Here is a 12,833-nt window from a genome sequence, read left to right on the forward strand (position 1 = left end):
GGCAAATGCTGTGGGTCTGAAGGCTCAAGATAATTCTCTGCCGCTGGATGTGCCTTCGGGCCAAGGGGGCAGCATTGCCACCCCTGTGGTCTCTGCAGCACTGGGCCTTGCCCCTTAGGCAGTGGGGGGGCCTCCTGGCCCAAGGAGATGAAGCTGAGCATCCTCGCCCCTGGGCCTGTGGTGGCCTGTGCGACACTCGGGGTTTTCCCTCCTTCACTTGAAAGGTAACACCTTCGTGGCTTCACAGCTCTGTGGAAACTCCGAGTCCCACAGGCTCCTTCATCCCATCCTGTTTGTTCTGTCCCCTGCCATCCCAGAGCCAGTGTCTCCACTGGTATAATCCTGTCTCTTCCTGGCTTCTGCTGAGATGGCTGGTTAACTCCAGGCTTCACATCCATCATCTGTTTATCGAGCGGTTTTCCAGCCAGCACGCCTTGGTGTTCTCTCCAGAACACGCTTCCTACTTTTTGCATTATAGACATGCTGAGGACTTTCCAAATCTGTAAGTTCTGGTTCCTTTTTGCTGGAAAATCCCTTTACCGTGTATCTCTCCTCTCGCAGTTTATGTTAAGCAGTCAGGAGGAACCGAGCTGCTCCTTCAACACTCTGCTTGGCAGTCTCCTCAGCCAAGTATCCGGTGTCATAGCTCACAAGCCCTTCCGTCCACAAAACACTAGGACACCATGCAGCCGAGCTCTCTGCCACTTTATAACCCCGTCCCCTTTCCTCCGGTCTCCAGCGGCATGGTCCTCGTTTCCATCTGAGACCTCTCCAGAATCACCTTTGATGTCCCTGTTTCTGCCAATAGTCCCTTTGTGGCAACCTCAGCTTTTTCAAGCCGCGCCTCTAAACTCTTCCAGCTTCTCCCCATCGCCCGGTTCTAAGGCCACTTCCACATTTTTAGGTCTTTGTAACCCCAGCACCCTCACTTCTCAGTACCAGTTTCTCTCTTAGTTCTGGCTACTGTAACAGGACACCATAGCTGGGGGGATTATGAACAACGGACATTTATTTCTCACAGTTCTGGAGGCTGGGAGCCCGGGGCTGTGGGGCCTGCAGGGCTGGTTTAAGTAAGGCCTTTCTCTGGGGTGCCTGTGTGTGTGTGGCAGGGTGGCGGGGAGGCCAACCTGTGTGTCTTCTTCCTGGACACCAATCCTATCGGATCAGGGCCCTGCCCTAAGGACCCCATTTTACCTCAACCACCTCCTTGGAGACCCAAATACAGTCACATTTGGGGAGGGGGCTCCAATAGGAATTTGGGGCATACTGTTCAGTCCGTAACTCGCTCTTCCTAAACATTTCAAGTAGTACAAAAGGTAAAGCATGGAAGGTGATCTCCCTGGTGCCCTGGACCCTGCGTCTGCTCACCCAGGTCAGAATACCCCCCGACGTCTGGGTGAGGCGCCCAGCACATGCGTTGCAGCAGTAGGAGGGGAGGGTTTTTATTTATGCTGTGACTCTCACCTTGATTGCAGCGTAATGTGTGTTTAATATGATGCTGGATTCTACTGACAATATTTTCGGGGGTTTTACATGAGAATATTTAAGCCTTTGATTGCAGTTTTATTTTTGGAGCTGTCTTTGTCACGTTCTGGTATCAAGTTTATGTTAGCCTTGTAAAATCTGCTGGAAGCCTTCCTTCTTTCTCTGCTGCAGAACATTTTATGTGGCTGGAATTCACTGCTTCTTACAAGCTCAGCAAACTTCCCTGGGCGTCCACCGGGGCCTGGTGCCTTTGGGGTAGTAGCTCTGATAACTTCCTCAGTTTCTTTCCTAAGGATGTCTCTATTTAGGTTTTCTGTGTGTTCTAAGATTAGATTGAATTTTGTCTTTTTCTCTGCTAGAAAACGATCCACTTCTTTCAGGTTTTCAAACCTGTTCATTGTCCCAGGCAAGCTGTGCCTGAGAAAGATGTGCTTGTGGCCCAGCTTTTTATATTCACAGTTCCGTGCTTCTTGATTCCAGCCTATTTAAGATACCCCTTTGGGATGTCTTATGAAGGTCCGCAACGGGAGCTCACACTTAACCATGCCTGTAACGTAAGAAGATAAAACTAATTTATAAAGATGAACTTTCAGGAAATTTCCAAAACGACTCATTAAAGAAAGTGGGATTTTCTGTGTGATGTGGCACATGCCCTCTGCCTCTGGGAAGTGTTTCCAGGCTGTCTGAGGATGTGTGTACTCACTGACCAGCCACCAAGCCTCGGTCCTTATGTCACTACATTGGTTGTGTAATGTGTTCACATGCAACCAGGGTCTCCACTCTGCAGGCGACACTGGTGGGCCCGAAGCTTACAGCCCTGTCTCATAACAAACTGTTAGAATTTTTCTTCAGAGGAAAAGGCTTTGATGCCATCAGAGGAGACTCAGGGCCCTTGAGCTGCTTGCTGTGCAACAGCACCTACAAATTTTAGTGCAAGAGTTAGCTGGTAACCCGCTTTCTGGATGTTTTTACATGTCTCCAGAGTGACAGCTTTGGAACCCCCATGTGCATGAAAACTGCCTAGGGAATTTTTGAAAATGCAGGTCACCTGGCAAGCCCTCCAGGGACACAGGTTCTGAGAAGGTGTGGGGCTGCGCTCAGGCCCTGTGCCCCCACCAGGCCCCCTGGGAAACCTGATGCTAGTGGGGACCTAGGTGGGGGGCTCTGACTGTCCGCTATTCTCCAGGTGCAGGAGGTGAGTCTCCGGTCCTTCTACCGGCATTCATCAGACCGTGTCACCTTCACTGTGGACCCGGTCCGTGACCTTCTCATTTGGGCCATCATCCAGAACCGGCGGGAGCTGGCAGAAATCATCTGGGCTCAGGTAACCAGATGCACAGCCATGGAAGGACCAGTGACAGGGCTCCAGAGGGGAGCCTGACCAGAGAGCCCAGCACTGACAGCAGGTGGGGTGGTGCATGGCTATGTGGGGAGGGACTCATGGTACCCAGCGTTCAGGTCAGAGGGCTTGGCTTTAGGCAGGAAAAGAACTTGGAAAAGGTGAGCCACAACTCCTGCCGTTCTGTGCAGGCGGAGGCTTGCTGGGCAAGTGTTCCCTGGTGCGCCCAGGCTCTGCAGTCAGTGCACAGGCTGTGGCCGTCCTGTTCAGCAGAGGCTGCAGGACCATTTCCATGCCCAGAGGGGCTGTGTGCGTCCTCACTGGCCGGTGGGAGCTCCATGGTGACTGACCTGCTGTGCAGATGGGGAGCAGGCCCGCTGCTCTGCCCTGAGCCCGGTTCAAACTCATTTTCCTCTTAAAGGGGAAGTAATTTTTCCGCAGAGAGTCCCCTGTTTTCCAGTGCTGACATTTCCAAAGTCCTCAGCGTCACCAGCAGAGCGGCCTGGTGGTGGTTCTGGGGGTGGTATCCGCCCTCTCCCCAGGGATATGGTGGCTCAGCATCTGGGTGGAGCCTGACTGTGGCCTCGGTCAGCTGTGCAGCGCGGGGCTCGGGATGCAAAGTGCAGAGCACCAGGCTGTGACACCAGCCCCTCTTGCTGGGCCGGTGCTGCCCTCAGACCCAGCGCCTCTGGGCTGGGCTTCGAGAACCTTCCCTGAGGTTTTCGTGGCCCTCCTCCGGTGCCTGGCACTGGCAGTGCCACCGAGGCAGGGAACCCTGTACCTGGACGGGGACTTGCATGAGTCTGGTCCCACTTCTCCCACTGGGTACTCTCTGACCCTCAGCCCCACACCTGGGGTGGACCAGATGCCCTGGCGCTCTGGGGCTCATGCTGGCAGGTGCATTTAGTCCATGTTATGGGTGGGCAAGCCGGCCACCTGGCCCCCAGACCACTCTCACTGTCTGTGCAGGAGACTGGGCCCCAGAAAGAGCCTATGTGTTTATTTGGGGTGACCTAAGTGATTTATCTAGATAGGGAGCACAAGTGGTCATCCAGCGGCTCAGGCGGTTCCGAGGGTTCTGCTTTTGTCACCCCAGGCAGGGTGTGGGGTCCCCGGGCTGGACCCTGCAGGTCCTCACTGTGGCTCCTGCGCCCTAGAGCCAGGACTGCATAGCCGCCGCCCTGGCCTGCAGCAAGATCCTCAAGGAGCTCTCCAGGGAGGAAGAGGACACGGACAGCTCCGAGGACATGCTGGCCCTCGCGGACGAGTACGAGCAGAGAGCTATTGGTGAGCTGGGACCACACTCAGCCCATGTGTCACCCTGGTGTCCACGTCCCGGTCTCAGCCCTAGTCCTGTCCAAGCTGTGCCATCTGGAGGGGCTGCTCTCTATGACACTGTCCCAGCGTCCGTGATGGGGACCACACTGCTGTGACATGGACCTTGCTCCTCTGTCAGGGGTCTTCACCGAGTGCTACCGGAAGGATGAGGAGAGAGCGCAGAAACTGCTCATCCGCGTGTCAGAGGCCTGGGGGAAGACCACCTGCCTGCGGCTGGCGCTGGAGGCCAAAGACATGAAATTCGTGTCTCACGGGGGCGTCCAGGTGACCGTCTGTGTGGATGACCTTCTGTGAGGAGCAGATGTGGAGCTGCTGGGACGCAGTCCCCACTCCCACAGATGGCACAGATATTCACGCATTCGGGCCCCTCAGGGACCCAGGGACAGTGCCTAGCCCATCGGGTCACATGTTGCAGACCCGGCAGACCGTCTTTCCTCCCTGTTTGCAGAGACGGAAAGTGACACTAAGTGCGAGCTGGTGGTGGGTCACGAGGGCTGTCGGTCTCCTCCACACAGGCTGTTCCTACCTGGGGCGACCCCCACCTGGGTCCTCGGAAGGGACGTGTGGGCGGGGCAGCCTGTCCTGGAGCTGAGGGCAGGCCGCTGCTCCATGCTCAGCGGAGGCCTGGCATGTGGCCGGTGCCCTCGGAACTCTGCCCCTTCCGTGAGCAGCTTCATCTCGTGTCCAGGCAGCACTGTCGTGCGCTGTTATGCTGAGGCCTGGGGACACCTGGGGAGAGTCCTGTCACCCACCCTCCCCAGCACACACACAGGGGCCAGCCGGGGAGAGCTGGGAAGGAGGGCCCTGGAGCTGGGAGCCGGCTTTTCGCCCACCTCTCCACCCTGGCCTCGGGGCAGCGCAGCCGTCTTCACCGGGCAGATGGCAGGGCCGTCCGCTGCCACCCACCGCATGTGGGTGGTGGAGTCACTCACCCTCGGGCAGGGCGCAGAGCTGGGCGCAGGGTGGCGTGGGGGTGGCTGCCACCCTGAAGCTGACCCCTCTGTCCGCAGGCCTTTCTGACCAAGGTGTGGTGGGGCCTGCTCTGTGTGGACAACGGGCTCTGGCGGGTGCTCCTGTGCATGCTGGTCTTCCCGCTGCTCACCACCGGCCTGGTCTCCTTCAGGTGCTGCCTGGCTGAGGGGCGTGGGGACCGTCACACGTATCCTCACGACTGTGCCTGGAGCCTGGAATGGGGGGGATGCGTGCGGGCAAGAGGCAGCAGGAGGGACCCCACTTGTGTGACGCTCACACCCCACCCATCCCCCATGTCCCCTGAGACCTACCATGTCCCTGAGCACCCCGTCCCGCCCCAGCACCCATGTGGCTCAAGCGTTTGTTATAGCCCTGACGGATCCAGGCTGTGGGCTCCTTTGGGATCCCCCTCTGTGGGGCCCTCTGTTGTAGCTGCCTGTCTGGCTGAGTCCTCCCTTCCCAGCCATGTGGCATGAGCACATGTGGGACCCTGCTGAGCACGTGGGCCGGGGGGCTGGGGTACCCTCTGGCCTCACCCTGCACTTGCCCCACAGGGAGAGGAGTCTGCAGGCGGCCTGCGGCCTGGCCCGCGTGCGCGCCTTCTTCAACGCGCCCGTGGTCATCTTCCACCTGAACATTCTGTCCTACTTCTCCTTCCTGTGCCTCTTTGCCTATGTGCTCATGGTGGACTTCCAGCCCTCGCCCTCTTGGTGCGAGTGCCTCATCTACCTCTGGATCTTCTCCCTGGCCTGCGAGGAGCTGCGGCAGGTACGTCCCAGCCCTTCCCTCAGTCCCCGGAGTGTCCTGAAGGCCACGGCCTGTGGGGCCCTGGGCGTTGTCCGAGATCCCAGGGTGGAGGTGCAGGTGGCTGGTGCTGTGTCTGGGGTGTGGGGGTTTGGGGGCCTGGCCTCCTGTAGCCACACCCCATCCACAGGGGCCAGAGCCCCAGCCTCAAAGGGCAGCCCACGACCCAAGGCCTGCCCTGCTCCCTGAGTCTGTCCCCCTCCCAGAAGGGCCCTGCTTGTTCCCATGGGGCTGCCTGCCCCACCCCAGCTGTCTGGGTCTGGGGTCCCACATGCACTGGAAGGCCACACGGGGCTGCTCATTCACTCCAGGGGTCTCACTGTCCTCTTGGGGCCGCTGCAGGAAGCAGGAGGGCTAGGGGGAGGGGCTTCCACAGCACACACATTTGCATATTGGGCAGGGCCAGGGGCCAGGCGGCTGAAGGAGCCTGGCATCACCTCCTGAGTCACCTGTCACTTCTCCAGCTCTTCCTGACCCAGGGGCGGTGGGAACGGTCTCCTCCCAGCTTGCTCTCCAGGAAGGAGCCAGCATTTTACTGCGGGTAAGACAAGGGTGACCACAGGCCAGGCCTGCCTGACGTATCCTCTCACAGCTCCTCTACGACCCTGACGGTTGCGGGCTGCTGAAGATGGCCCTGCTGTACTTCAGCGACTTCTGGAATAAACTGGACATCACTGCCATCCTTCTCTTTATAGCAGGACTGACCTGCAGGTGAGCGGCCCTCTGCCCTCAGGGCGCTTGCAGGGGTCTGTCCCGGCCACCCTGGGGCTCATTCCTCTGAATGTGTCATCTGTCCAGTGGGTGACCCTGCCTACTCAAGGCTGCCTGAGGAGCAGAGGAGGGCTATGGGAGAGGTCTCTGTCACCTCAGATGGCTGCCCACGGGCACAGGCATCGTCCCAGCCCTGCGGCTCCCTCCTGCTGTAGCCCTGGCCTCTCCACTGTCCATTACGGCCGCATAATGGACACGGTCCCCATGCCACCATGTCACGATCCCCTTTCTGCACGAAACGTGAGGGACCCTGCCCAGCCTCCTATCCCAGGATGCTGGCACGGCTGGCTGCCCTGTCTGGGGTGGGGCTTCCGGAACTTTATGGAAACCCCCCCCCGCCACCCCCAGAGCCACGCGTGGGCTCTGGCAGGTGAGCGGGTGGCTGGGGACAGGCCCTGGGAGCTGGGAGCTGAGGCCCCTGCCTCTGCCCTGGGCCAGGCTGATGCCATCATTGCTGTACACCGGCCGCATCATCCTGTCTCTGGATTTCATCATATTCTGTCTTCGGCTGATGCACATTTTCACCATCAGTAAGACGCTGGGGCCCAAGATAATCATCCTGAAGCGGATGGTAAGGGGGAGGGGCCGATGCGGTGGCAAGTGAGATGCGCTGGGGCTTAAGCACACCCCCACTTTGCCCCTGGACTCCCACGTCCTGGCACGCCCCTCTCAGGTCTCTGCCTGTATGTCACCTCTTCCGGGCAGCCTTCCCTGATCTCCACAGCTCATTCCCTATCCCGTTACAGCTCATGTTGCTGCCTTCTGAGGGTCATGGTCACATCATGGGTGCCCAACACCCCCTGAGAGTGTGGGGCAGCCCCAGGGCTGTCTCCCCGGAACTCCTGCTCTGAGCACCTGCAGGTCGCAGGCTGGGCATGGAGGAAGAGCCCACCTGTGGGCCAGGAGTGTGTGGGATGCGTGGCTACAGCTGTGTCCACTCTCTCTGCAGATGAAGGACGTCTTCTTTTTCCTCTTCCTGCTGGCCGTGTGGGTCGTGTCCTTTGGGGTGGCCAAGCAGGCCATCCTCATCCACAACGAGAGCCGGGTGGACTGGATCTTCCGGGGGGTCGTGTACCAGTCGTACCTCACCATCTTCGGGCAGATCCCAGCCTACATCGACGGTGGGCGTGGCCCTACGACGGGTGGGGGGGTGAGGGGTGGGCAGAGGAGGCCCCGCCCAGCAGAGGTCCTGTTGCCTCATCGCACTGGACAGTCGGTGGTGTTTCCTATTTGCTCAGCTCTGCCCTGCGGGCAGGAGCTTCCGGAGTCCCCAGGGCAGAGGAGAGGCTGTACCATGGTCCCCTGGGGGATGGCGTCCGCTGGGGTGTGGGCCGGGGAGGGAGACTAAGCTGTGCCTTGCTGCTGAGCTGGGAGTTCTAGGTGGGCCAAGGGTGTGGCCTGGGACATCAGCTCACACCCCTTCTCAACATTAATGCCACCCTAGTCCTTCTCTTCCACCATGGTCAGAAATAATTTCCTCCTTCTCTGGATGGAGAGAACGCTTTTTGTATACTGAGCTTTTTCTTTATTTACTCATTTTAGAATCTAAATTTAGAACATTTGCTTCCCCCAGAAGAGCTCCCTCACCCATTAGTGGTCACCCCAATGCCCCCCAGCCCTTGACTTTCCATCACTGTAGCATTCGGCTTTCTGCACGTTGTGTATAACCTGAATAATGTACCATGCAGTCTTCTTTTTCTTAGCCAGTGTTTCCCACATCTGTCAGTGCTGTAGCAGTATCACAACTGCGTTCCTTTTTATGGCTGCGTAGTATTCCCCTGGATGGACCACATTTTGTTTCTTCATTCATTCATAAGCAGAGAACATTTGAGTTGTTTCTACTGTTTGGCTACTGTGAACAATGTAGCAATGAACAGTTAGTTCGGAGTGCTTGCGTGGACATGTGTTTTCTTTTCTCTTGGATGAATACCTCACAGTGAAATTGCTGGGTCACTTGGTGACTGGGTGTTTGACTTTTGAGAGACTGCCAGACTGTCAGACAGCAGCCGCCGCACCACCTTATCCTGGCAGCCGTGCATCCTCGTCAACACTTGTTACTGTCTGTCTTTTTCATCCTAGCCATCCCGCCGGGGTTTAGGTTTGCATTTACATGTCGCTGTGGTTTGGGTTTGCATTTACCTTACAGCTGTTGAGCATTTCATGTGTTTACTGAGCCATTTGTGTGTCTTCTTTGGAGAAATGTCTATTCCTATCCTTTGCCCATTTTTCAAGTGGGTTATTTGTCTTTTTATTGAGTTGTAAGAGTTTTTTACATATGGATACTAGTCTCTTATCATATATATGGTTTGCAAACACATGCTGGCCTTCTTAGGTTGTCCTTTCACTTTGTTTATGTTGTCCTTTGAAGCACAAAAGGTTTTCATTTTGAGGAAGTTCAATTGATCAATCTTTTTTTGTAATTTGTGCTTTTGGTGACATATCGAAGAATCCATTGCCTAACCATAGTCATGAGGATTTATGCCCTTGTTGTTATTCTAAAAGTTTTATAGCTTTAGCTCTTACTTTGGGTCTTTGATCTATTTAAATTAATTTTTGTGTATTGTGGTCTTCTGCATGCAAATTCCAGTTGTTTCAGCATCCTTTTTTGAAAAAACTGTTGTTTCCCCATTGACTTGTCCCGGCACCTTTGTCACAAATCAGTCGACCATTATTGAAAGGGTTTGTCTCTAGGCTCTCAGTTCTGTTCCATTGATGTCTACGCCTGTCCTGTGTCAGCACCACACTGCCTTGGTTACTGCAGCTGTGTAGTAAGATTTAACACCGAGAAATGTGAGTCTTTCAACTCGCGTCTTCTTTTTCAAGATTCTTTTGGCCTCTGCATCCTTTGGGTCCATGTGAATTTTTGGATCAGCTTAATCAATTTCTCCAAAAAAGGCATCTAAGATTTTGACTGTGAACATGAACCGTCTTTCCACTTGTTTAAATCTTTAATTTCTTTCAGTAACATTTTTAATTTTCAGTGTCTAAGTGGCAGACCTTTTGTTAGATTTATTCCAAAATGTTTTATTCTTTGTCATGCTGCCATATCTAGAATTACTTTATTAATTTTGTTTCTGGATTGCATCTTGCTAGTGTATAGAAATACACTGTATTTTGTATATGGAGCCTGTATCTGGGAACCTTGCTGAACTGATTCATTAGTTTCCATAGTTTTAAGTGGACTCGTTGGGGTCTGCTCTGCGGAAGATCGTGTCATCTGCAGACAGAGATACTTTTACTCATTCCTTCCCAACCTGGTTCCTTTTATTCTTTTTCCTGCCTAATTATCCTGCTAGAACCTCCAGTACAATGTTGAATAGAAGTATCCAGAACAAACATCTTTATCTGTTGCTGATCTTAGGAGGAAAGCTTTCAATCTTTCACTATTAGATATGATGTTTACTGTGGGTTTTTTGTGAATATCCTTTATCCAGTCGAAGAAGTTTCTTTCTATTCCTAGTTTCTTGAGTGTTTTTATTTTGAAAGATTTTGTCAAATGCTTTTTCTACATCTATTGAAATGTGCATATGGTTTTTGTTCTTTATGCTGTTAGCATGGTGTATTAATTGGTTTTCAGATGTTAAACCAACTCTACTTTGCTGGAATAGGTCTCGTGTGGTCAAGGTGTATAATTCTTTTTATACATTGCTGAGTTTAGTTTGTTAGCCTGCTGTTGGGGAGTTTTACATCTATATTCACAAAAGGTGTTGGTCGGTAGTTTTCTTTTCTTGTAGTGTTTTGTCTTCTTTTGGTGTCAGGGCAATGCTGGCCTCACAGGATCACTTAGGAAGTATTCCCTCCTCTTCCGTAGTTTTGAAAAGTTTGTGAAGGATTGCTCCCCCACTCCCCCCACAACAAAGACCGTGCCATTTACATACAAAGGCCAGTGTGGGGGCTGCGGGAGGGAGGGCGGGAGGGAAGCCACGCAGATGTCCCCTCTGGATTGCTCGGGACCGTTTCCCACTTGGAGAAAATTCTGTTCCTTGTGCCTCCGTATTCTCAGTCATGGTGAAGGATTGGTTTTCATTCTTCTTTTAACCATTTGGTAGAATTCACCAGTGAAGCCATCTGCACCTGCAGTTTTCTGTCAAGTTTTAAAATTACTAATTCAGTCTCTTTACTTGTTGTCGGTCTATTTATATTTTCTGTTTCTTTTTCAGTCACTTGTAGTAGTTTGTGTCTTTCTAGGAATTTGTCCATTTTTCTAAGTTATCTAATTTGTTAGCATATATTTTTGTAATATTTTATTATAGTTCTTATTTTTGTAAGATTGGTAGTAATGTCCTTTCTTTCACTTATGATTTTAGAAATTTGAGCCTTTTCTTTTTCTTCCTTGATCACTCGAGCTAAAGTGTTGTAATTTGGTTGATCTTTTTCAAGAACCAGATTTTGGTTTTGTTGATTGTCTTTGTTGTTTTTATATATATTTTTGTTTTATTTATTTGCATTCTGATCTTTATTATTTCTTTCCTTCTGCTTGCTTTGCGTTTAGTTTTCTTTTCTCTTTTTAGTTCACTAAAGTGGAATGTTACGTTATTGAGCTCTTCATTTTAATATAGGTATTTATAGCTATTATAGTGAGTTTTTATCAGAAAATTAATAACACTTTCAAAAATGTATTTGATCACAAAATAGTACATTCTCGTTGAAAACATTTTTAATTTAAGTGTAAAGAAAAGTGTTGTTCCTAACCCCAGCTCCCAGAGTGAATCACTATTCACAACCTAGTATGTTTCCTTGAGATGTTTTTCATGCACAAGCTGGATATGTCCACAGGGCTGGACTGTGGCTTGTGGTCGCCTGCTGTTCGTGTCAGCATGTCACCTCTGCACCTCGTCCCTTTCTCATGTCCACATCTCTTCACCATAGTTGTTAATTTTCTCCTTTTGAGCTCTGTCCCACCACATTGAGCTCTCCAGGTTGGGGCCTGTGTCTCCCGGTGCAAGCCCCTGCCTGGGACCCAGAAAGTGCCTGGTGGGGTGGCTGGGTCCTGGGCGGGGGCACGTGCCAGCCTGGAGAGCAGGCCTGGCTTGTGGGGCTTCCCTTGGCCACCACCCTTCTGCCTGCAGAGGATGCCTAACTGTGGGCAGACAGCTGTCCTCGGGCTTTCTCTGGGGCTGAGCTGGCAGTGGAGGTCCCGCGATGGGCGGGCGTCCAGGCCCGCGGGTGTCCAAGGCTCGCGGGCGTCCCGGCTGGTAACTGCCTGTCTCCTTTGCTCCGGCCCCACTGCATGCTAGGCGTGGACTTCAGCCTGGACCACTGCAGCCCCAATGGCACTGACCCGTACAAGCCCAAGTGCCCCGAAAGCGACGCCACGCGGCACCAGCCCATCTTCCCTGAGTGGCTGACGGTCACCCTGCTCTGCCTGTACTTGCTCTTCACCAACATCCTGCTGCTCAACCTGCTCATCGCCATGTTCAAGTGAGTGCTGTGTGGGGGGGCTCTCCCACGCCGTGTGGCCCCCGTCACCGCTGCCCCCTCCTGTTACCACCACCATGCGGCCCTGGAGCCCGGGACTCAGGCCCCAGTCGCTCTCAGGTGCTTTGCTCAACCCAGGCTGAATGATGCTGGCCGTTCTTCTGGCCCCTGTGTCTGTCCAGGGCACTCCTGTTGGAGGCCAGTGGCACCAGTCATTCCTGCCTGTGGGCCGTGCTGCAGGACGCTCCAGGGGGCTGGCTGCTCAGTCTTGCTCCTCCATGGTCCTGGGGTCAATGGGGCTGCAGCAGCAGCGGGGGGAACTCCATCTCCACGGTCACGGACCAGCCTGTGGAGCCTCTGGGCACCTCACAGGGACATCAGCCTCCCTGGAGGGACTGGGGACAGTCATGTGCAGGGGGCAGCTGGATTCACATCCAGGCCTCTCAGGACATACAATTTAGCTTTACTCAGCCTCTGTCCTCTTGCAGAAAACACTGTTTTCCTGTTGTTTATGAACATGAAATAAGGTCCTCAAGGTGAAAGCTTTCAGCAGGCCTCCCACTTTGCAGATGAGGGAGCCAGGCTGGGTGGGACAGTGCCCTGTCTGAAGTCACCTCTGGATATGGAGGAATACATGTCAGCACTCAGTAAAAATGCTGCTCTCACGATGCGGGATGACCTGCATTTGTTCTTGTGTAAGAAGCCC

The 12,833-nt window shown here is 53.7% G+C and overlaps 1 protein-coding gene across 10 annotated transcripts in view; it reads left to right on the plus strand.

The window, feature by feature from the left end:
- The window catches only part of TRPM2 (transient receptor potential cation channel subfamily M member 2), a 48,331-nt gene that overhangs the window by 24,530 nt on the left and 10,968 nt on the right, over positions 1-12,833 (plus strand). For 9 of the 10 annotated variants that reach the window (XM_033130932.1, XM_033130987.1, XM_033130980.1 and 6 more), the window contains 9 exons: positions 2,672-2,809; positions 3,982-4,111; positions 4,281-4,426; positions 5,173-5,285; positions 5,689-5,902; positions 6,531-6,649; positions 7,148-7,280; positions 7,659-7,830; positions 11,947-12,130. In XM_033130932.1, the coding sequence (XP_032986823.1) occupies positions 2,672-2,809; positions 3,982-4,111; positions 4,281-4,426; positions 5,173-5,285; positions 5,689-5,902; positions 6,531-6,649; positions 7,148-7,280; positions 7,659-7,830; positions 11,947-12,130 (1,349 nt within the window). Of the gene's footprint in view, positions 1-2,671; positions 2,810-3,981; positions 4,112-4,280; positions 4,427-5,172; positions 5,286-5,688; positions 5,903-6,530; positions 6,650-7,147; positions 7,281-7,658; positions 7,831-11,946; positions 12,131-12,833 lie in introns of those variants that run through there. The other variant, XM_033131005.1, reaches the window with a different exon arrangement.

This window comes from Rhinolophus ferrumequinum, chromosome 2 (genome assembly GCF_004115265.2).
Source record: "Rhinolophus ferrumequinum isolate MPI-CBG mRhiFer1 chromosome 2, mRhiFer1_v1.p, whole genome shotgun sequence".
Lineage (NCBI taxonomy): Eukaryota > Metazoa > Chordata > Mammalia > Chiroptera > Rhinolophidae > Rhinolophus > Rhinolophus ferrumequinum.